General features: G+C 32.4%; 1 protein-coding gene across 1 annotated transcript in view; it reads right to left on the bottom strand.

The window, feature by feature from the left end:
• Positions 1 to 26609, bottom strand: part of LOC126890488 (cingulin) — a 374566-nt gene that overhangs the window by 61686 nt on the left and 286271 nt on the right. The window contains exons 12-13 of the mRNA XM_050659471.1: positions 21877 to 22021; positions 16390 to 16453 (exon numbers count right to left, since the gene is read on the bottom strand). Of these exons, the coding sequence (XP_050515428.1) occupies positions 16390 to 16453; positions 21877 to 22021 (209 nt within the window). The remainder of the gene's footprint in view (positions 1 to 16389; positions 16454 to 21876; positions 22022 to 26609) is intronic.

Raw genomic sequence — 26609 nt, 5'->3', positions numbered from 1 at the left:
TTTGACCAAAACATAAAAAATAAATATTTTTTAACCATGTAAAACTAAAGAAAAAGGTCGATTTTTTCGAATTTTTTTCAAATTTCCGCAAAATTTTTTTTGAGGAATTTTTCTCTAACGATGGTAAATTGTCACGTAAGAAACCTTGCTTTTTCAAATGACGTAAGATTTTTTTGTTTCAGAAATCCCAATCCTGAGATTAACTGTCCGCCATCGGAACTACTTTTTTTCGAGGCCTCGACTTTTGCGGCCTCTACAATATTAGTGTGCGTGCATAAATGAAAAAAGATATATTTTTTGTATTCTCTAAGAGTTAGATATTAATATGTGTAACAATGAACTACTTTAAATGGGAAATAAGCCACAAGTTTACCAAAAAAATGAAGTTATTAACGTTTCGACGCCCAAGTCGGGTGTCGTCAAAATACAAAATAATACTAAATAAACAAAAATGTTGGTGCTTAGAAAAAAATTCTTCTAATAATTTATTTAATCTGACTCACTTATATCGGCAATTCAGGCATGTATTATACATTTTAAAGTAGAAGACTTTACAATGATATTGCCAATATTTATGAGTTGCGTTTGCTGGGACGACTTTACTAAAAGATAGTTCATTCGATTACATGAAATCAACCCTAACTCAAGAATATCCGCCACAAAATCATAGCATGTGATCTGTCTTTGAAAAGACAACAAATGCAACGATGGCAGTAAAATTCTCGCGTTAGAAATTCCATAGTAAATCACGAGGGAAAACCAGGAAAAACCTCGTGATACTATCCCGACATCGTAAGTATTTGGGTTTACATTTAGTTTACTCTCAAAACTAATACCAAATTCTGTCTTTAATGTATGTATGCTATTTTAAATTATAAATAATATTAATAATACATATATATTATATAAATAAAACTAAAATATACAATATGTACTAACTCGATATGTTAATGACTTACTAATCGTGGTATTTTCTTTCTATTGACTTCCTCTTTTAGTATGGGTAACCACATCCTACTGCATTCTACCGAGGAATTTGCGACACAATTGTTTTCATTTAGCATAATTAAATACATAGTACAAAAGTACATATTTTATATTTTAGTTTTATTTATATAATATCTATGTATTATTAATATTATTTATAATTTAAAATAGCATACATACATTAAAGTCAGAATTTGGTATTAGTTTTGAGAGTAAACTAAATGTAAACCCAAATACTTACGATGTCGGGATAGTATCACGAGGTTTTTCCTGGTTTTCCCTCGTGATTTACTATGGAATCTATAACGCGAGAATTTTACTACCATCGTTGCATTTGTTGTCTTTTTAAACACAGATCACATGCTATGATTTTGTGGCGGATATTCTTGAGTTAGGGTTGATTTCATGTAATCGAATGAACTATCTTTTAGTAAAGTCGTCCCAGGAAACGCAACTCATCAATATTGGCAATATCATTTTAAAGTCTTCTACTTTAAAATGTATAATACATGCCTGAATTGCCGATATAAATGCGTCAGATTAAATAAATTATTAGAAGAATTTTTTACTACGCAACAACATTTTTGTTTATTTAGTATTATTTTGTATTTTGACAACGACACCCGACTTGGGCGTCGAAACGTTAATAAATTCTTTTTTTGGTAAAATTGTGGCTTATTTCCCATTTAAAATAGTTCATTATAAAAATGCCACAAGGAAATAACTTCAGAACAACAATATGTAACAAGTTTTATGTTCATTTTTAATAAAGGTTCTGAGAAAAAAATCTTGAAAACATTCTTATTTTTCTTCTTCTAAAGCGTACTAGTACCTTAAAGCAAAAGGTTGCAGATTCGTGAATTGTAAAGTTTAATCGCAAAAGTTAAGTGACGAATTTTAAAATTTAGCTTTTTAATCACGTTTATATTAAAATATAGAGTACAAAGAAGTTTTCTGGAAAGTTCTAGATCGAAATGTTATATAAACAAAAACGGTGCAACTTTTAATATCGACATTATACATATACATCCCCAAAATAATGCTTATTTTTCGAGATACTGACCATGGGTGGTGAATGGCCAATTTTGGTCTTACTTTGTGTTTTTGGTGGTGCTAAAAACGACAATGATATTTATTTTGAATTTTAGGTGGGAGAATATTGTCAAAATCGCAATTTTACCCTCAAAATAAAAAAAAATGAAATCACGTTTTTTGCGTTTAACTCGCTACAACTCTTTTGTGTTTTAATATTTTTTTCTGAAGTTTGTACAGTATAATAGTGCTAACCTTTCTGAAGACAATGTTACCTATTTCAAGCTTTTATTCTTATTCGAATAAAAGTTATGAATTTTTTAAAGTAAAATCTGCAGATTCGTGAATCGCAAAACTTAATCGCAAAAGTTAAGTAACGAAATTTGAAATTTAGCTTTTTAATCACGTTTATGTTAAAACAGAGTATAAAGAAGTTTTCTGGAAAGTTTTAGATCAAAATGTTGTATAGCAAAAAAGGTGCAACTTTTAATATCGACGTTATACATCCCCAAAATAACGCGTATTTTTCGAGATACTGACCATGGACGGTGAATGGCTAATTTTGGTCTTACTTTATGTTTTGGATGATGCTGAAAACGAAAATGAGGTTTTAAATTTTATTTGGGGGAACATTGTCAAAATCCTATTTTTAGCTATAGAATTTGAACCTAAAAATAAAAAAAATGAAATCACTTTTTTTGCGTTTAAGTGGCTACAACTCTGTTCCATTTTAATGTTTTTTTAAGTCTGTGTTCCATAGTCTAAGACTATGAGACCTGTTGTAGGCTTTCAGTCTTATTTTCATAAACGTTATGAATTTTTGAACGAACGACAAAATAAAGGATGCAGATTCATGAATGCAAAGTTAAATGGAAAAAGTTACGTAAAAAAATTTGAAATTTATCTTTTTCATCACATTTATATTAAAATATAGAGTCCAAAGAAGTTTTGTGGGGAGTTTTAGATGTAAATGCCTTGTAGAAAAAAATGGTGCAACTTTTAATTTTAAGAAAAACGTGATTTAATTTTTTTTATTTTTAGAGTAAAATTGCGATTCTGACAAATTTCTTCCACCTAAAATTCCAAATAAACTCTATTTTTGTTTTCAGTATCACCAAAAACATAAAGTAACACCAAAATAATTATCTATTCACCACCCATGGTCAGTATCTCGAAAAATAAGTGTTATTTTGGGGATCTATAACGTCGATATTAAAAGTTGCACCATTTTTTTCTAAAATATTTTGATCTAAAACTTTTGCGATTAAACTTTGCAATTCACGAATCTGCTCCTTTTACTTTAGCCAAGACTAAAAGCTTGAAACAGGTACCATTGTCTTTAGAAAGATGAGCAATATAATATACTATACAAACTTTAGAAAAAAATATTAAAATGGAACAGAGTTGTAACGAGTTAAACGCAAAAAACGTGACTTAATTTTTTTTTCTATTTTTAGGGTAAAATTGCGATTTTGACAATATTCTCCCACCTAAAATTCAAAATAAACTTCATTTTAGTTTTCAGCACCATCAACAACATAAAGTAAAAAAAATTATCCATTCACCGCCCATGATCAGTATCTCGAAAAATAAGAATTATTATGGGATTTATAACGTCAATATTAAAAGTTGCGCCAAGTTTTTTTTCTATAAAACATTTTGATCTAAAACTTTCCAGAAAACGTCTTTGTACTCTATATTTTAACATAAATGTGACTAAAAAGCTAAATTTCAAATTTCATCATTCAACTTTTGCGATTAAACATTGCAATTCAGGAATCTACACCTTATACTTTAAAAAATTCATAACTTTTGTTAGAATAAGACCGAAAGCTTGAAACAGATACCATTGTCTTCAGAAAGGTGGGAACTATATACTGTAAAAATTTCAGAAAAAATATTAAAATGGAACAGAGTTGTAGCGAGGTAACAAAAAACGTGATTTTATTTTTTTGTATTTTTATGGTAAAATTGCGACTTTGATAATGTTTTTCCACATACAATTCAAAATAAATCTCATTTTCCTTTTCAGCACCATCAAAAACATAATGTATGACCAAAATTAACCATTCACCACGCGACGTATATTGAGAAATAAGCGTTTTTTTGGGGGTGTGCCGCTCGTCTAAAAATATTCATATTTTACGTTGTAAGTACGTTTTATTTTTTATTTATTTTTAATCAGATTAAATTTCCAACATATCTGGATGAACGCCAGCTATTTTTTTAATAGTAATTCATTTTGTTTTCAACAGCTAATTTCACAGTTTCGGAAACAAATAAAATCTCGACGTAAATATTGAAGTTAAAAAACCTACAAATAAAATTTGACATATTATATGTAAATACATACTAACCGATAATAAAATTGAATAAGATAATTTCGGTTTCATAAAATATTGATGAATATTGACGGAAATCGAAACATCAAAGCAAATGTAAAATGTAATTTTCATGACTCTCATCAAATGTGGTTCTTCTTCTTCAGGTGTCATCTCCGCTACGGAGGTTGGCAATCATCATAGCTATTTTAATTTTTGAGGCAGTAGCTCTAAATAGTTGTTTTGACCTGCATCCAAACCATTCTCTCAGGTTCTTCAGCCATGAAATTCGTCTTCTGCCGATGCTTCTTCTGCCATCTATCTTTCCCTGCATTATGAGTCGCAGGATGCCATACTTCTCGCCCCGCATCACATGTCCGACGTACTGTAGTTTTCTTTCTTTAATTGTAAGTTCAACTTCCTTCTCTTTACCTATTCTTCTCAGTACTTCATTGTTCGTAACTCTATCTACCCAGGAAACCCTCATAATTCTTCTATACGTCCACATTTCAAAGGCGTTAAGTCGTCTCATTGTCTCTACATTTAACGTCCATGATTCCAGTCCATAGTATAGTACACTATATACGTAACATTTTGTTAGGCGTACTTTAAGAGCTAATGTTAGATCTTTGCTACATAGGACCTTTTTCATTTTCATAAAATTAGAACGTGCTTTCTCGATTCTGACTTTGATTTCTGCAGTGTAGTCATTATTTTCGGTTATAAGTGTCCCTAGGTAAGTGTACTTTTTTACTCTTTCGATCTGCTGGCCCTCTACTATCAAGATTTCGTTAGTATTATGGTTGTTTTTACTAATTTTCATAAACTTTGTCTTTTTGATATTGAGAGAGAGTCCGTACTCCCTACTACACCTTACTATTTTACTCATGAGTATTTGCAGGTCTTGTAAATTATCGGCTATTATTACTGTATCATCTGCATATCTGATGTTGTTAACTAAGACTCCATTTACTCTTATGCCGACTGTTTCATCTTCCAGAGTTTCTCGCATTACCTCTTCAGAATAAGCGTTAAATAATAGAGGTGATAGTATGCAGCCTTGCCTGACTCCTCTCTTTATTTCCATTTCTTCAGATGTTTCTGTTTCAATTCTTACTATTGCTCGCTGATTGTAATAGAGATGTGTTATTAGTCTTAAATCTCTTTCATCTAGGTTTTTAGTTTTTAGAATTTCCATGAGTCGGTCATGTTTTACTTTATCAAACGCTTTATTGTAGTCTATAAAACAGACGTAAAGAGAACGGTTAACATCCAAACATCTCTGTGTCAGCACGTTGAAGGAGAATAATGCCTCTCTAGTGCACATTCCATTGCGGAACCCATATTGAGTGTCACTAATATCCAGCTCCAGTTTAGAGTGTATTCTGGCGTGGATAATTTTCAGCAGAATTTTCAAGGTATGTGACATTAAGCTTATGGTTCGGTAGTCACTGCATTCTTTGGCATTCACTTTTTTTGGCAAACACACAAATGCTGATGTCAACATTTCTCTAGGGATGATTCGCGTAGTATAGATAGCGTTGAACAGTTCTACTATTATGTCCAGGTTTTTCTCGTTGACCAACTTTATCAGCTCGCTAGGTAATTCATCTGGACCAGCAGATTTATTGGTTTTCATAGAGTTTATTGCCTGACTAACCTCTGATTTGGTTATCTCTGGGCCTACATCTCCGGTTTGGCTATCTACGGATGTACTAGCTTCTCTCTGGTCATGAAATAGTTCCTCGATGTACTCTTTCCATCGTCGTAGTTTTCGTTCTGTCTCCATTATAATATTTCCGTTTTTGTCGAGCAATATATTTGAGGTTCTTCTATTTCCTATTCCGGCTAGTTCTTTGAATTTTTTAGGTAGGTTAAAGTTGTCATATATGTTTTGAAGTTCTTCTAGTTCTTTACATTTTTCAGAGAAGTAGGTTTCTTTAGCCTCCCTAATTTTTCTTCTTATTTGGTTTTGAAGCTGTTTATAGCGAGTCTTATTAATTGTTTTGTTTTTCTTCTTTCATTCATCAACTCTAGAATTTCCTCCGTCATCCATTCTTCTTTCTTACATTTGGTTGTTGTAAGTACTTTATTACTTGGCTCTAATATAGAGGTTTTGAAGAATTGCCACTGTTGTTCTACGTTGCAATTATTTCTTGGGTTTCTATCTAGATTTGTGTTGATTTCATGTTTCAAATTGTCTTTTGTTTCTTCTGACTTAAGTTTCTGTATGTTAAGTTTATTGTTGTTGCGGCTTTTTTGCGTCTCTTTTAGTTAAAGTTGAAACCTAGCAATAAGAAGACTGTGATCAAAAGATACGTCCGCTCCTGGATATGCCTTTACTGCCTGAATTGAGTTTCGATATCTGTGCTTTATTAGGATGTAGTCAATTTGATTTCTGACGATTTTGTTGTCTTTGTCAGCTGGCGATTTCCATGTATAAAGGCGTCGCTTAGGTAATTTAAAGAATGTATTTGCGACTACAACATTCTGTTCCTGGCAAAATTCTATTACAAGTCCATATGGCCCTACATTAGGGTAGCATTTTCCTTCGCCAATTTTTGCATTGAAATCACCCATGATCAAATGTGGTTATAAAATGGTAAATGGGTATCAAAAAAACCTACACAAATAAAAAATTAATATTATACGCGGCAACGAAGCAGCCAAAATCCACAACCTACCAAATTTTTGCAGTTGGACGAATCTTTTTTCATTCGATTTGTAAGAACCCTAGGAATCTTTGTAAACACAAATGATGATGACGAAATGAAATTGAACAAACAATGCACCAAATTATGTGCAGAACGCTTCACCAGCGGTTAAATGGACCTGGTGAATATATTTTGTCCTTCACACAAGACGGGAACCAGCTTCTGTAGTGGTTGATTACGTAGACTCTGATAATCTTTGTCGAGTCGAAGCAAGGTGTAAATCGGTGTTGAAATGATTGAAAAACGTGTGGGATAATTATTTTATTTATACACAATAACTATTATTTACAAGTCCTATACAATATAATTATTATTGGGTTTACTACAAAAAAGCATACATAAATATGCTATGTAAAATTGACAGTAAAGTGAACCGCGATTTGAGAGTCAAGTATGTGATTAATAAAGAGTGAGAGAATTAATTCGCGTGAAGAACCGAGTAGGTAATGTTAGTAAGAAAATGCGAGCCGTGAAGTGAGAATGTAATCATTCGAGAGAATACATTCTAAGTAGAGCTAAAAACGCGAGCGTCTAGCCATGAGGGTGGCTAATAAGTGACTGAGAAACTAAAACCGACTAAAGCATAAAGATTTTTCTTTCCTTCGGGTTTCGGAAAAAGAAGGGGGACTCATTTATCAAAGTCCTATGCGTGTCTAATTTACGTTTCAGAAATAAACAGAAGCTCTAATTCTGTCCGGTAGGGACAAAGGCCTTTATTGATTTTAGGAAACATAACTCCAACATCTAGACAGCTTAAATCACACATGGTCAAGTTAAAGGTATAAAGATTGTTCTTATTTTCGACCGAGCCTGTGGGAAACAGGATGTATCTTAGAATCGAATGTTTTCATAGTGCAAAGCTCCTTGTATCGCCGACTCAAAAGGGAGGCCACCCGAGAAGCAGTGTTTTCTCGGAGTTAGTTAATTTGGAAACTACAAAAGGCAGATGTGTTTGTTTTGAAATAGTCAAGGATGCGACGAATTTTATTAAGATTATATAAGTAGAAATTATAATTATCCTTATGTTAGAAAGTTTTTCTAACAATCCATTTTCCAAAATGTATTTTGAAGTGATAAAAAATGATAAATTTGTAATTCGGCAATAATTGACGGAAATGAGTTCAATTTTGCTAATTTAAATAATAACAAAAATAATAATGACAAACACACAAGATAATAGAAACGTAATACTAAACGACACCACAATAGAAGCGGTTAATGATTATATATATATATATTTGGGAAAAATAAATAAGGAAAACCAAACAGCGGAGGTAAAAAGAAGGGCCAGATTAGTCTGGGCAGGATTTGGAAAATTAAAATGGGTCCTAAAGAATAAAAAAATACAACAATACTTAAAAACAAGAGTGTTTGACCAGTGCATACTCCCAATTCTCACATACGTATGCCAAACATGGACCTTGACCAAGGCAAACATGGATAAAATAATGAAGACACAAAGAACTGGATAAGAAATAAAACAAAAGTCAAAGACGCAGGCCAACATATAGCCAGGCTAAAATGGAGCTTTGCAGGTCATAACGCTAGACAAACGGACAATAGGTGGAATAGCAGGATACAACAATGGAGACCATGGACAGGAAAGAGAGCAAGAGGACGGCCCCAGATGACATGGGGAGACGACATTAAAAAGATAGGAGGAACGCACTGGAAACAGAAAGCACTAAACAGAAGCGAATGGAGGAAACTGGGGGAAGCCTATGTTCAAAATTGGACGAATTAAAGGGCAAAATAAGAAGAAGAATAAAGACGAAGGAATCAGGTTGTATCATTGATATAGAAAAACGGCAGCCTAGTCTCGCTCTAATAATTAAGCGATCTCAAAATTGAAATATATCTTGTGGATTGTACCAAAATAACTAATCGTCTTTGGACGACTGTCCTTTATTTTATTATTTTTGGCATCTGAACACGTTTTTATATTGCTACCAAATTAAATACCGTTAAATAACTCAGCTGACAATAACAGAAAAAACATCTGTTGCACTATGGTAGTAGAATTTAAAATTGGCACTGTGTTCATGACCCAAAAATTAAGGGGGAGGTCAGCAAGTAGATCTAATTAATAAGGAGTTTTATTAATTTTCAGCACATGCAGAAAAATGTTGCATACTAAAAATTATTTTTTTTTATTTTATTTTATAATGGCTTTGGCTTAGCCAATTAGCCAGACTTTTTGTTTTTTGTATGGTATTACAATAACAATTAATTTAATCATCTACGCCTACTTATAATCTAAATTTACAGTGTGTTATAATATTTATGGATACATTTTTCAATTTTGTGTGATATGTTTACAATTATTTTTAATTTTATTACCTAAGCCTATTTAAAATTTAAATTTGCAGGACGTTACCTATTTATAAAGACATTTTAACGTCTGCTTATTTTTTGGAAAAATAATTTCATTTAAATTAATAGGTAAAGGGCAATTAGATCAACTAACTCTTCATACATTATTTTAATATTTTGTCTGTACTGTCCACATTCCAATATGAGGTGCTGTAGATCTCCAATTCCACCACAGGCGCAATATGTGTTATCACTGATACCTATGCTGTGTTTGTATGCTGGGGTTAGTGCGTGATTTGATCTTATTATATTTAATGTTTTTATAAATAACCTATTGGACTCATTTTTAAACCATCTCTCATTTTGAATTAGTGGTTGGCAATTTCTAAAATTTATTCCCGTTGTACTTTGGTTATATAAACGTTGCCAATTTTTTTGCAATTGTTTTTACTGATATTATCTATTTAAGAATTTTATATTATAAAATCTGATATTATAAAAATTAATTTAAAATAAATATAAAATCAAAAGATATTGCGACGTAGGGAGGCTTAATTGATTTCATGTTCATCTCCGAGTCTACATCCGAGTCATCAATATTTTTTTTTTTTCGAAAGTTCTGCAAACTTTCAACAGTGCGGCAACAGTGCGTCGGCAGTACGTGACACTAAAATAAATTTCAATAAGACATGCAGTGCACGTAAACAACGATTTTAGTTGTTAAAGGTGTTCAAAATTTGGCTACTCGTTCCATAGTAACAGTATATACATATTATTAACATCCCTTTTTCTCCTTTCTCGCTTATTAATTTTTATTGTATAGTATATAAATTATTCTAATCACTGAATACATAGATAGTGAAAAAAAATTGAAGGCACTCGTGGGAGTGCCGACAGAAGTGAAAACTTCTTATAGTAAATAAATTAAGAGCTGAAGGAGTGCATAACGTCCCTAAAGAAATTTTCAATTCAAAAATTGATTTCTTCGAAGCGATGACGTTCCCTAATTTAATACTTTTTTCCCATCCAAAAAGTGCACAACGTCCCTCAAGAAGTTTTCACTTCAAATATTTATTTCGTCGAAGCGATGACGGTCGCTTATTTAATACTTTTTCGCCATCCAAAAAGTGCACATCCCTCAAGAAGTTTTCACTTCAAAAATTTATTTCTTCGAAGCGATAACGGTCGCGATGACGTTCCCTAATTTAATACTTTTTCCCCATCCAAAAAGTGCACAACGTCGCGTAAATTAATGAATAATTTACGCGATTATACAAGTAACTGGTATCCAAAAATATTCAAAACCTGAACCAAATAGTCATCTTGTTCGTTGCTGACGACGACATCCCTGTCAACTAATGTTTACATCTAGTGCATAGCTTATGCGAATAAACTTTATATTATCAAAAACGAAGGCACAATATTGTGATAATAATTATTATACTTATAGGCGCGCTAAATGTTGCCAAGTCAGTCAAGTTCGATTTCTTGTTATAGGTAACCGATTTTCGTAATTACAATGTGACACAAAATCTAGGCATGGGATAAAAAAGTTTATTTGTATAAAGGGTATTTTTTATTCTTCTTAATGGCGATACAGACTGTTTTTTGTAATATTTTATTTAAGTATAGAGTAAGCTCCACATACTAACATATTTCTCAAATTGTACCGCCATTTTTCACTATATTAAGCATATGTATGCCAAATATCACGACAAGTACTTGGAAGGGATACGAGAAACGATCGTGCGCGAATAGCGGAAAAATCTTGCAACTTTCTTAAATAATTCATTGTCAATTGAAATTGTCAAATTGACGTATATTTCATATCTACTGTCAATGAGGAAGAAAAATTATATGTTGCTCCACAATATTGATATTATATGCAATTATTATATAAAAGTAAATTTAATTAATTGTATTTTGTTTGTAGTAGTGCATTTTAATAATTAATTTTATTTACTACATACAATTGTTTACCTTTTAATAACATAACCTTAATATTGCTTTTCTTCTTATGATTTTTTTGGGCTATGGCCTTGAGAATTGTCCAGGGCACTAATATGATTGGCCAATATAATTAAAAGTGCGAAAAATGTTGCCGAGCTATGAAACCAGGTGTCGCTTTTCCGAACTTACACGGTCCCAATAGCCTCTTAACTCAAAGAGGTTCAAAACAAATAAACAATATCTAATACACATTTGATAATAGTTTACGAATAACTATAATTTTTCCAATTTTCTCTGAACTTAATATAAAAACTTTCAGTTTCATAATTTTCCTTAAATAATTTTTAATATTGGGCTGTTGTTCTCCTAGTTATCTGATTGAATGACGGTTCAGTGGTAGATGTTAAAAGATGAGAAAGAATATTTATATAGGGCAAAACTAGTAGAAGAAATGTGCTGGAACATGAAAGGAAATCCAAATACCATTTGGAAGAATACCGTCAGTATTATTAAATTTGACAATACAGAGAGCTGGTGATGGTCAAATGAGATTCAAGAAAAAATCAAGGAGACGAGAAAATTATATAAACAATGGCAAGAAAATAGGTCGGATACATATCTTCAAAGAGGTTCAAATGGAGTAGTGATGCGCAAAATATGACGCTGTATCCAGTGAGCGTCACTAGACTATACTACTGAATTCCAATCGCACCTTCACGTGGTGGAACCCCGGAAACTTAAGTAACCCTGTGGTTGTGGTCACATCAATCAAATATAATGTAAGGGCAAGAATTTCAAACATAAAAATGGAAAGAGGTAAACGATACAATTTAGAAAGGCTGAAAGATACGAACAAATAGAGAATATAAAAAAATATAAACGTTACACTAGAAAACAGGCTAAAACACGAAAACGTAAATGTGGAGTGGGAAGAGTGCAGAAACATAATAAAAGAAGAAACAAAGAAGGTAAACAAAGAACAAGAAGAAACTGTAATGTCAGACTATAATAGAAAGAAAAAACAGAGCATATTTAATGATGCAACCGGGGCACAAAACTCGACAAACAGGGGAGGAATACGTAAAGAAGAAAAGAAAATCCATCGAAGAAAGAAGCTAGAAAATTTTAATGAAGAACTGCAAGAACTACAAGAACTAAATAAGTCAAAAGAGACAAGGAAGTTTTACGAGAAACTCAACAAAAGGAGAAATAAAACTCAAACACAGAACAACGATGTGTAGATATAACGAGGATAATATATTACATATCAGCAAGAAAGAGATGTACAGAACATGTTAAGGAAAAGCTTGAGGGTGATAGGAGGGAGGGAAACCCTGATATACGATTAGGCCAAGCAGACAACAGAGAAAAGAGTCAATAGTCGAGATTAGAATAGCAGTAGACAAATTAAAGATCGATAAATAAAACAATTGGGAAGTTACAGAAGTAAGCCATGCGATGCAATCCCGAAAATGAATGATTATCGTTACAAATGAAGAGTATATTATTTATATATAAAGTATTGGAGAATAGTAATAAACTGCGATAAAGTAGCAATTCTGCCAGTGGCGTAGAATTTGGGAGGAGTCAACAATTCACTGTCCCCTGTCGTACGCCTCTAGTAGTAGCGAGAAAAGTTTATGTATCATAATTTAGTAGGGTGTACACTAGTGTACAGTACCTACAATTTCTGCCAAGTATGATAAGTATTTATGTCAAATGGTTTTAAAGAACTGGGTACAAAATACCTTGTAACCTATTAACGAGCCATTTTATTTAAGTGATTTGGGTTAACTCATAATATTTTGGGATCTAGAATCTACAGTTCAGAGACTGGACATCCTTAATAAATTACCCTGTATATACACCGTTATCTTAATTTGACTACATTACGTTGAGTGCATTACGAGGCATAATATATCCCGTATGCGATTTTACAAAAGCTATACTAATTCAGTCATGGGCGCGACTGAATTCGAGTAGGTTTTGTATGCAGAATATTAGTTACATATTATATTCTACTACGGTCCAGAAATTAACTGTATTGATGTATGATTTGTAAGCGAAATTTTTGATTATTATTGAGTAAAAGTCTATACTGTTTCAGTCATTTACAGTACCTATTTACTTAAGTTGATTTATTATTATATCATAAAATTAAGTTATATTTTGAAAATTAAAATGAATAATATTTGGATAAGATTAAAAATTAAAAACAAATGAACAACTACTAATGTACGAGTATATACAGTATGTCCCAGTCCCTGTAAGTTGGAACCATATGGAAAACTTTTTTATTATCGATTTTACGAAAAAAATAATTATTCTTCATAAAAAATTCTGCATGGTCTAAAACCTAAGATACAATCATCTGATATCAAGTTTTATCAAAATACCTTTATAGTTCACAATATTTCAATTAAAAATATGTAATTGTATATTCATACATGTTTTTTAATTCTGAACAACTTTTTATAATAAAATGCAAAATAAAGGTACTGTACTCGCGAAATTCATATTATTTTTTGACATACCCCGTATAAAATTGATAAAATGTGAAATATTATGATTAAATCTTATTTCGTAGAACGTGCAAAACTTTTTATATAGAATAACTTTTTTTGGTAGAATTAATAATTTCGGAGTTATCATACCTAAATAAAAATGATGTTTGGTATCTTCAAAAAAAAAATTCAATTAGAAGAATGTAATTGCGCATTAGAACATAATTTTTAATTCCAAACAACTTTCGATAAGAACAATTCTCAATATTGTGGAATATAAATGTGCTTTACTCTTGAGAGGAAATCATATTTTTTGACATACGTCGTATACAATTAATAAAATTTGATATCTCATGATTGTATCTTAGGTTTTCGACCATGCAAAATTTTTTATAAAGAACAACTTTTTTTCGTAAAAGTAATAATAAAAAAGGTTTCCATATGGTTCCAACTTACAGGGACATACTGTAATATACTCGTACATTAGTAGTTATTCATTTGTTTTTAATTTTTAATCATATCCAAATATATTATTCATTTTAATTTTCAAAATATATCTAAATTTTATGATAAAATAATAAATCCATTTAAGTAAATACTTGATTAGTTTTACTTACATGACTGAAACAGTATAGACCAGCGGTTCTCAAACTTTTTGAGTCATGTACCACCTACAGTTCTTTTTATTATTTTTGGTACCACATATACAGGTTGTAATAAAAATACAGGTCATAAATTAAATCACATATTCTGGAACCAAAAATAGTTCGATTGAACCTAACTTACCCTAGTACAAATATGCACACAAAAAAAAGTTACAGCCCTCTGAAGTTACAAAATGAAAATCGATTTTTTCCGATATATCGAACTATTGGAGATTTTTACTGAAAATGGACATGTGGCATGACTATGGCAGGAACATCTTAAAAAGAAATTATAGTGAAATTTGTGCACCCCATAAAAATTTTATGGGGATTTTGTTCCCTTAAACCCCCCCAAACTTTTATGTACGTTCCAATTAAATTATTATTGTGGTACCGTTAGTTAAACACAATGTTTTTGAAACTTTTTTGCCTCTTAGTATTTTTTAGATATACCAGTTTTAATCGAGATGCAGCTTCTTTTTTAATATGTTAACATAACAATTTTATGGAGATTTTGTGCCTTTACACCCCTTAAATGTTTGTGTACGTTCCAATTAAACTATTATTGCGGTACCATTAGTTGAAAACAGTGTCTTTAAAACTTTTTTGCCTCTTAGTATTTTTCCGATAAGGCACCTTTTATCGAGATGTGGCTTCTTTTTTAATATGATTCAAAATATACTTATAAAATCTGTAATTTATAAATAAATTTTCATATTATTATAGGGTCTCTATAATCGTACTTAACAGTATACAAATATGTGGTGGATTTGACAAATATTCAAAATATTTCGATACAAACTAGTTAGAAAAATTACTAAGAGGCAAAAAAGTTTTAAAAACATTGTGTTTAACTAATGGTGCCACAGTGATAATTTAATTGGAACGTACACAAAAGTTTGGGGAGTTTAAAGGAACAAAACCCCCATAAAATTTTTATGAGGTGCAGAATTTTTTTAAATATTTTCCTGTCATAATAATGCCACATGTCCGTTTTTAATAAGAAAACTCAAATAGTTTTCGATGTATTGGAAAAAATCGATTTTTATTTTGTAATTTCAAAGGGCTGTAACTTTTTTTGTGTGCATATTTGTACTAGGGTAAGTTAGGTTCAATCGAACTATTTTTGGTTCCAGAATATGTGATTTAATTTATGACCTGTATTTTTGTTACACCCTGTATTTTTAGAGTGTATTATGAAGACTTACTAAGTAGGTACTACTATTTTAATTTTTTTTGTGTTTTGTGTACCACCGCAAGTAATGAATTGTACCACCAGTGGTACATGTACCACCGATTGAGAATCGCTGGATAGACATTTACTCAATATATAATCAAGAATTTCGCTTACAGATCATACACCAATACAGTTAACTTCTGGACCGTAATAGAATAGAATATGTAACTAACTAATATTCTGCATACAAAACCTACTCGAATTCAGTCGCCCCAAGACTGAATTAATATAGCTTTTGTAAAATCGCGTCCCGTATACTCCATTTGCCACCATGCGTTACGACAAAGTCGCCACAGCCAACCGTTAATCTAATACGAGGTGTATTTGTCCCGTAACGCAGCCAAGGTATTAATTGTATAATTTTAAGGAATATTTTAAGTATGTGGCTCATTAGATTGGTGAGCTTTGTGTTGTCGTTAAAATGGATTCTTTTAAAATATACGCCAGGAAACTTCAAAACATAATTGATATTTGCTGCAAGTCTATTTATTTCAGTTTATTTTGAAATGTTGCAGAGTTGAATGTCTGTATTATAAATTAAATAATATCGTTTTGATATGTACAACCTATTGAGTTGTTCAAACCCAGACTTTCTAGTAACGGATATAAAGATGGAAGATAAACTCATTCGAATTCCCAAAAAGAAATTTAAACACACCAAAGAAAAAAATAAAAAAGAAAACTTACCAAATTTATTGAATTTTGTTCATATGTCGGTCGTTGATAATCGTTAATTTGTTGATCTAATTCCCTGAAACAAGAATATTCTTTAAGTACACAAACGTAATGTGCTAACTTAGTTACATAACATGTTTCGCGTTATCCAATCACTCACAGCAATTATTGTCATCACTCTTTTTCTAGATGATCTACCTCCGTGACGAATGTTGGAGATCAACATGGCAATCTTGACTTTATTTTCAGCTGCTCTAACAAGGTGGTTATTGTTAGCACAAGCCAATACCTTAGTATCTGCCTTTTATTTTGTCTTCCATTTTGTTTTGTAGCAGCGAATATTGAGGTCCTCTCACAATATGTCCAACATATTAAAATGTTTTCTTTTTAATTTTGAAGGTTGATTGTGGTATATTGTGCGGTACTGATCGGCGATCTGAGAAAGAGACATTTTTAATAAAAATGTTTATCTTGACTGAGATTCAAATTCACAAAGTTTTTACATTTAACAAGTTCTTCTTCTCTTTATAAGCAATTCTGCTTGTTCATTGGCGGATTAGTGCCTCTATGGAAGGTTGCCACTTCATCTTTTGCGCGGTCGGCCGAACTTCTTTACCGATTGGTGATTTATATGTTGCTATTTTGACTATACGTGTCTCCCTCATTCTGCTTGTGGTTATGACATCCTTTTTTTTTTTCTTTAGGGTCCATTCGTTTATACACTGTACGTTACATTTTCTTTTAATGTCTTTACTCCTCTTTCGATCTCTCAACGTATTTCCTGTAATTTTTCTCAGTACATACCCTCATTTCTGCCGTTTCTAGTAGTCTTTGTGTTGTGACTGTAACTTCGCCTGCAGTTTTGTTGGGTGGATCGAGTAGCTCGACAGAACTGTTGCCGGTCCCAAGCCCAGATAAAGGAGGAGGTCTACAGCCAGGTTAGCACCCTACTAATAGACTTTAAAACCATATAGCTCATAAAAATAGGATTCAGTAAGTTGACACTCTTAACACTGCACTACCAAGGCAGTTGATCTAAGCCTGAGATTAATGTTTTTACTACAGAGAAATGATTTGATCATCATAAATGCCAAAATTGGTTGGTAATTGTTCTAAAGTTTCGGTGCCTCTAACCACACACATATTTATATTTATTTGCCCTCTCTTTAAGTGTGTTTTCTACTGTAATATTTCCTTGCATATGATATTTTAGGGATATTCGTTCTGTTATGTAATCTGTTCTGTGTTATGCAATTTTATTTCTGTACGTTAACAGGTGTCTTTACTTTGTTTTCTTGGTTGACCATCTTCTTGACATTTGGAGTTAGTGGAAATTTGGTGGAAAACATTTTATTTTCAAAATTTTTTCTACATCTTCGTCATTGGCCTCAAGTAATATTGCTTGTTCTAAGATCTCTTTCTTTAGAATATTTCTTTAGAAAAAATTTTAAACCCAATTTCTACAAAACCAGGCGAAATTACAAAATATTATGTATTTTGGGTGAAAGAAAACAAAAATAGAAAAAAATATAAACAAATTTAATTATATTGCTGTCAAATACAACATTTGACTAACAGCTGCCAACTATTAACGTAAAGCACGAATTCTACCACTTGATAACTCTGAAATTACATATACGTTAAAACTTATACCGTAAAAAAATAGCGATTACGTGTCAAAATAACGGATGGATAGCATTTTACTTGATAACTCTCTATTGATACAGTACTGTCAAGACAAAGACCAAATCATAAGAATACTTTGTATAAGTTACAACCCAGGAGGCTTTACAAATGGAGGTCGTAACTAACAAATGGAGGATTACGTAACAATTAATAGAAGGTACAGGAATGCTATCACTAAGGTCTCTGCACTACCTGGAGCAGACATAGGATCCGATCACAATCCCTTAATAGCAAATATTAAATCACTACAGCTAAAAGGAAAAAACATAAGGTATCAGTAAACATTAGAAAATTCAAAAACTGTTATACAAGAGAAGCATACACCTGAGAAATAAACAATAGGTTCCCTAATATGACAACTGAGAATGATGTTGAAAAGTTATGGACCACCATAAAAGAATCATTTTTGATGATGTGAAACAACACCTTTCTTCTCGAAAATAAAACAACTACCAAGAATGAGTCGATGGCAGAAGAAATTTTAGAGATGATGGAATAACGCAGACAGTGTAAGATTAGGCAGGACCAGGTAGGGTACATAAATATACACAGTCAAATTCTTAAAGAAATCATAGCGGCGAAGGAGATCTGGATGACAACACTTTGCACTGAAGCTGAATACCTATGTAAACTTGGCGACAGCTTCAATTTTCACAAGAAAATTTAGGAAATTACTGGTATCTTCAATAAAAAACAAGTCACTGGTATACATAATGACCAAAATGAACTAATAACGAACCCTAGAGATATACTTAATACTTGGAAAATGTACACAGCCAATTTGTTCAATGATCACAGAACACAGAAGCCACCACAACTGGGAGACCATTTGTATGGCCCAAGTATTTCGAAGGCTGAGATTGTACACGCTATCAAATTATTAAAAAGTAACAAAACCCCAGGACCACATGATATGTATGCAAAAACAATCAAGTTACTTAATGAAGAAAACCTAGACATTATTGTAAAGCTATTAAACGACATCTACGATACGGGCCAGGTTCCAAAAGATGGGCTTCGCTCTACATTTATCGCCCTACCCAAAACACCACGTGCGAACTTCTGCAAGGACCACCGACTAATAAGTCTAATGAGTCACTTTTTAAAACTTTTCTTGAGAATATTACACACTAGATTATTTAAGAAATGTGAAGAGGTCAGTGGCTGGTGCCAGTTTGGTTTCAAAAATGGACTTGGCACGAGAGAAGCGATCTTTAGTATGCAAACATTAATACAGAATTGTTTAGATCAAAGAAAGGATGTTTTATCTGTTTCATCGATTATGAGAAAGCATTCGATAATGTAAAACACGAACTAATGATAAAATACCTACAAGAGTTGGGATTGGATGCCAAGGACATAAGAATTATCGCCAATCTGTATTAGAACCAGACTGCTAGAGTACGTCTTCAAAATTTCAAGAAAACAGAAGATTTCTCAATTAAAAAAGGAGTAAGGCAAGAAAAATGGAAAGATACATGTTGGGAATAAAAAGGAATAAAAATGCAAGACAGAATATCAAACAAATGGATAAAAGGGAAAACAAAAGTAAAAAATGTAACTGAACATATAACAGGGTTAAAGTGGAGATTTGCGGGCCACAATGCGAGACACGAAGATAAAAGTTGGAATGCTGAAATACAAAACTGGAGACCGTGGACAGGAAGAAGAGGAAGACCTCAGACGCGATGGAAGGATGATATTGGATAAGCTGCAGGAACTCACTGGAAAAGCGCAGCCAAGGACAGACAGATATGGAAAGATTTGGGGAAGGTCTATGCCCAAAGCTGGATAGAAATGGGCTAAAGAAGAAGAAGGCAAGGTTGTATACTGTCTCCAATGTTGTTCAATTTATACGTCGAAAAAGCCTTCACAGAAACAGTGGCAGACTCTAATAAGGGAATTAAAGTTAACGGAATATTTATTAATAACATCAAGTATGCTGATGACATAGCGATAGTGGCAGATAACATCGAAGATCTTCAATGCCTTTTAAATGATCTAACTCTTGCAAGCGAAGCTCGAGGTTTGAAAATAAATATCAAGAAGACAAAAATAATGATTATAAGTAGAAATAATTACCTCAATGAAAAGATATCTGTGGAGAAGAAATCGAACAAGTCAGCCAATTTAAATACTTGGGTTGTCCGCTGAACCAGGATTGCGACGCTGAGAATACCCTGAGACACCATTGCTTAAAAAGAACTTTTTTAGTTCTTTTAAACAATGGTGTCATTCACGTTCATTATGAAATCGAGGGGAGAAGGGACTCTCACAACAAAGGTGACGAAATGCCCAATATCACAATTAGCGCGAAATATGCCGAATTTTAATTAAAGTTCGAAAAAGGCCAATGAAGAATATATTTATTGTTGTAGAATTTTTTTTTAATTCAAAAAAATTATAGTTTATCATTTAAAAAGAAAATTAAATTTATATCGAAGACCATTAGATCATAGATTCTCATCCCAATCTAATTTAGCTATTAAACAAAGTTTCGTGAAAGTGAAAACGATTAGTGATAATGATTCGACGAAGTGAACACTAACAAACAATTTGGGATTAGAAATTGGACATATCGTTTGGCGAGAACAATAATGTTTTAAAAATGTTTCCGGGAAGATTTAATGATGGTAAACATAGTTTTAGTTTTTAGAAGTAAAAGTAATATGTAGAAAAAATCTAATTATGATATTTCTTAAAATTTGAGAAATTGGAAAGTTATATAGAAAAATATTTGGTTCTTCAGAAATGTGGTATGGAAGGTTTTGAGAGAGGCTTGTTTTTGATTGGGTAGAAAAGATTGGTAGAAGGGATAAGAAAGTTGGAGTCTGGATTTGCGAGAGAAGAGAGGGTCACTGTATAATGGTTATCTGATGAGAGCAGTCCAATTTTCAAAAGTGAGAAATCAGTGTATAGTGTTGTGATCGGCATTTGCGAGCAGAATCAAGTTGAAACCAAATCGTCGACCGGTTGAAAAGTTAATATTCCTGGTCCGAGGGAGATTCCTTGTTTTGTCTAGAACGAGTAGCTAATTGATATCTATTTGCACAAGATATCGAGCAAGGAGAAAATTGAGTAAGAGAATTCGAGCAAGTCCTGTGTGTTGTTGTGAAAGCAGTTTGGATGAGAGGGACCTTTTCGCAACATCCAGAGAGTACGTTGGGAGCATCGAGGACCACGCAATCCGGAAAAAGGAGGAAGTGAAGAAACAAAAAGGTTAGTCAAATCATTTGTCGGAAGGGAGAGAATTTGTTTATATCAGAACCATATTTGCTTATTTTTTTTATTGAATATTATTATAACGCAGTTAGTCATTTCAAATTTATAAGAATTCAAGTCAAATGAATAAAAGTAAAATTTATTGAATTTAATATGAAAAAAATAATAATTTATTTAAATAATTTTTTTTCGTTAAAACAAAGAGATATCAGAATTAAAGTTTGATTTAATAAGTTAGAAATTGTTGCAACAAAGTTAAATTTAGTATTTTGGAATCATATGTACACGGCTTATTTGGTAAATGAATAATATAATACATTTATATGATATTGAATGTTTTTAATTTCCCTGTTCCATCCTGGAAGAAGTAAGCAACTAGAAATACTAGAAGCCACAAATCATATGTATTGTATCAAATGCAGAATTAGCCCTGAGAATAAAATTTATTGGAATATTTAATTTGAATTTAGTTTTTGTTTTACATAGGCAGTGATTAAAGTAATTGAATAATTAATTAAATTAATAATTTGCCAATCAATCTAAATAAATAGTTAAAGTAGAACATAACATTATATAAATAAGATTTATTACCTAATTCGTGCTTCCTCAAGTTCTTCTGAAGAATTTAGGGAATCGCAGTCTTGAACTCTTTGTGCCCACTTAGTCTTTACTTCTTCTTGTACTTTTTGCTTTAATGCATTTACTCTTTGCCGTTCTTGTTCGATAACATGAGATCCTAAAATAAAAAATATACTTGTAAAGTAAAGTAGAAGGAATCTACTCAGAACCGTATAAGATAAATATTGTTTTATTATTTTATTGGGAAATGAGCCACAATTTAAGCTAAAAATGCAATTTATTGACGTTTCGACTTCCACTTCGGAAATTAAAAACTGAAATTGTGGCTTATTTCCCAATAAAATAATAAATTGCATAAGATGCCACAAACAAACAGCTTCAGAAAAATATTATTTAACCAGATTTTTATTTGTTGGCCGTGAAGTATATAGAAAAGAAAATATAATATGGTTTATATAGGATAATAGATTTCCAAAATAAAAATAGATGACCAAATAAATGTACTCGGAAAAAAAGTTCAAGATATTCCAGATTACAGTAAAGCAAAACGGAAGATTCTGAAACCTTCGCTAGCGTGATTGTAACGGTAGGATCTTCTTCTTTGAGTGCCTCTCCTATCGGAGATTGGATATCATTAGGGCGATTCTAATTTTATTTACTGCTGTTTTGAACAATTCGTTAGTGGTACAGCCAAACCACTCTCTCAAATTTCTCATCCAGGACATTCTTCTACGGCCTGGATTTCTTCGTCCTTGGATTTTTCCTTGCATTATATTTTGTAGGAATGTGTACTTTTGTCCCCTCATCAGGTGGCCTAAGTATTCAAGTTTTCTCTTTTTTATATTCAGTAGAACTTCTGGCTCGTTATTTATTCTGCATATTACTTCTTCATTTGTAATTTTATCCACCCAACTTATTCTTAGTATACGGCGGTAGCACCACATCTCAAAGCTTTCAAGATTCTTAATATTCCTCTGTTTAAGAGTCCATGACTCAACACCGTAGAGCAAAGTACTGAATACATAGCATTTTAACATTCTAGTTCGTAGATGAATACCAATATCACGATTACAAAATAATTTTTTCATTTTTATAAAAGTAGACCTGGCAATTTCAATACGTCTTTTTATCTCGTGATTTTGGTCACCTGTTTCATTGATAAGGGTTCCCAAGAATTTGTATTCGTTTACTTTTTCAAGTAGGGTACCATTTATTGTGATACTAGTGTCATTTATTGGATTCTTACTGACGGTCATATATTTGGTTTTTTTTGACGTTCATCCTTATGCCGTAGTTATTACATATCTCATTGGGGTTACGAAAGGTATTCGCATATCAGCTAAGAACATGCGTTCACTACTATACATCAAGAAATTTACTACCAATTTTGCTGTCACTGAATATATCATGAAGTACAGGACAACATATCTAAAACTTGCCAGGTCAGCTAAAAAAGCCTATTATCAAAATCGTCTGGGAAGCTCTAAAAGTGTTGCAAAAGAAACTTGGTCTATCATAAACGATCTTCGAAATAAAACTCACACAGCTCAATCATTTTCCCTTCCAAATCCTGAAAGTCTAAACGACTACTTCGTTAATGTGAGTAAAAATATAACATCAACAATTTTGCCGCAACAAGATCCCATTTCCTATCTTCCTAATTCAAGACAGGTCTCGAATTCATTCTTTTTACGACCAGTCGATAACTCTGAACTTATCCAAACAATCAATTGTATCAAAAGCAAATCATCCTGTAGTACTGATGGACTATCTATAAAATTTTTCTCTAATCTCACAGAAAATGTGTTGGAAATCCTCCTCTCACTAATTAATGATTCCTTCGAAAAAGGTAAATTTCCAGAGTGCCTAAAGACAGCCATTATTATTCCTCTTCATAAGGGTGGCGAAAAATCTGATGCCTGCAACTATAGACCTATTGCCTTACTACCGGTACTCTCCAAAATTATTGAGAGACTCATTAAAACTCAACTTATGTCCTTTATCGTTGATAACAACATTTTATCACAAAATCAGTTCGGCTTTTTAACAAATAAATGTACCACTGATGCCATGTTTTCTGTACTACATGAGGTTTACCAAGCACTAAACAATAATCTTTATACTGCCACTGTTTTCTGCGACTATGCCAAAGCTTTTGATTGTGTAAATCACGACATCTTGATTACAAAACTAAATTTCTATGGAATTCGAGGTATTGCTTTGAATTGGTTCCAATCCTACTTGAATAATCGGAAACAACTAGTTAGAGCAAATGATACTGACTCTAGTCTCAAAAACATCGTATGTGGAGTACCACAAGGTTCAGTATTGGGTCCTATACTGTTCCTTATCTTTATAAATGACATCACTAATTTAAAAATCAATGGGAAAATTTTTCTTTTTGCTGATGATACCAGTATCACTTGGAGCAACTCAACTATTGCATCTCTTCATGAAACTATAACTTCGGATCTACTGACGATAAAGACCTGGTCTGACTCTAATTTACTCTCTTTTAACGTAAATAAAACAGTAGCATTATCCTATAAAGGAGCTCTTCAACCTTTGACACTTCATAACAGCCAGATCAGTACCGTTGATTCTGTAAAATTTCTTGGTATTTTTTTAGACAGCAACCTCAAATGGTCCCTTCATATCGATTCGTTAAGTAAGAAACTCGCCTCAGCTTGCTATGCAATACGATCTGTCTCAAGGGAACTCAATTTAGCATCTTCTAAAATAACATATTTTTCGTTGTTCGAGTCTCATCTTCGATATGGTCTTCCTTTTTGGGGTTCCAGTACAGCTGCTCAATTTGATGTCATTTTTAGATTGCAAAAAAGAGCAATAAGATATTTAAATAAAATAAATTTCGACCAAGAGTCAGGATTCTGTTAACCGAGATACGATAGTATCAAGCGGCGCCGCTAGGAGGAGCTTCTCCAACAATGCGTCTCAGAATACCTTAAGAACACTTGGTCATTTTGTACTCTAAACCGAGTAAAGCATGAAAAAGAAAAAGAAAATAATCGTTTTCGTTTTGATTCAATTCGAGTCTCTTGCCATCCTCTGACACAGTGTTTCTGGGTCTCTACCCTTTATCGAAGAGGCTATTGCAAGTAGACTGATTGAATCAACTCGAGACGAAGAAGAACTGCATCTATTAAAATATCTGCAGTATATTGTGGTTAGACTGTCCTCTAACGGGGAATGACAAAATAAATAAAATAAATTTCGACCAAGAGTCAGGATTCTGTTAACCGAGATACGATAGTATCAAGCGGCGCCGCTAAGAGGAGCTTCTCCAACAATGCGTCTCAGAATACCTTAAGAACACTTGGTCATTTTGTTCTGTACCGAGTAAAGCATGAAAAAGAAAAAGAAAATAATCGTTTTCGTTTTGATTCAATTCGAGTCTCTTGCCATCCTCTGACACAGTGTTTCTCGGTCTCTACCCTTTATCGAAGAGGCTATTGCAAGTAGACTGATTGAATCAACTCGAGACGAAGAAGAACTGCATCTATTAAAATATCTGCAGTATATTGTGGTTAGACTGTCCTCTAACGGGGAATGACAAAATAAATAAAATAAATTTCGACCAAGAGTCAGGATTCTGTTAACCGAGATACGATAGTATCAAGCGGCGCCGCTAGGAGGAGCTTCTCCAACAATGCGTCTCAGAATACCTTAAGAACACTTGGTCATTTTGTACTCTAAACCGAGTAAAGCATGAAAAAGAAAAAGAAAATAATCGTTTTCGTTTTGATTCAATTCGAGTCTCTTGCCATCCTCTGACACAGTGTTTCTGGGTCTCTACCCTTTATCGAAGAGGCTATTGCAAGTAGACTGATTGAATCAACTCGAGACAATAAGATATTTGTTTGGCCTCAGAAGATCTACACATTGCAGAAGTTACTTCAGAGATCACGAAATTTTAACACTTCCATCTTTATATATTCTAGAAACGGTTTGTTTAATTCGTAAACACCTTCATGTCTTTCCATCAAGGCCCAATCATCTTTACTCCACCAGAAATTCAATATTTGATATTTATTTACCGATTCCATCCACTGAGTTAGTAAAGAAATCTATATTATATTCCGCATAGAAACTGTAAAATCATCTTCCGTTACAACTTAAATCTGCAACATCTTTCCCTAAGTTCCGAAAAATGACAAAAGCCTATCTATCCAAAAGATCATATTATTCAATAGAAGAATTTCTTAACGAATAACTAAGAAAATTGGGTTCCATGCGCAGTAGCATAAACTTGTCAGTTCCTTATGTTGTACCTATTTTATTTTATTTGTTGTATGTTCAATTTGCAATTTATATATATTTTGCAATAAATTGTTTTTGTCTTGGCTTTTATATCTTATACTGTACATTATTGACGATTTATCTAATTTTAGTAAATTGTAGTTGTTATTTGTTATTTATATTATGTTTTTCTTTTGACTGTATGTAAGCTTTGTCCATAAAATTGTAAAAATTTTCAGTGACAATAAAGCATATTTCTATTCTATTCTATTCATTCATACTTTCAACTAGATGTTGTAGATCTTCCGCTATTCTTGCCATTGTCACAGTATCGTCAGCATATCGAATGTTATTGATAACTTCTCCATTGACTATTATCCCTTCGTTTGCATATGAGAGAGCTTCTTGGCATATTTGTTCGCTGTAGATATTAAACAAGAGCGGTGACAATATACAACCCTGTCGTACCCCTCTACGTATTTCTA

The sequence above is a fragment of the Diabrotica virgifera genome, chromosome 8 (assembly GCF_917563875.1).
Source record: "Diabrotica virgifera virgifera chromosome 8, PGI_DIABVI_V3a".
NCBI lineage: Eukaryota > Metazoa > Arthropoda > Insecta > Coleoptera > Chrysomelidae > Diabrotica > Diabrotica virgifera.
This window is presented reverse-complemented; position numbering and strand designations above follow the sequence as displayed.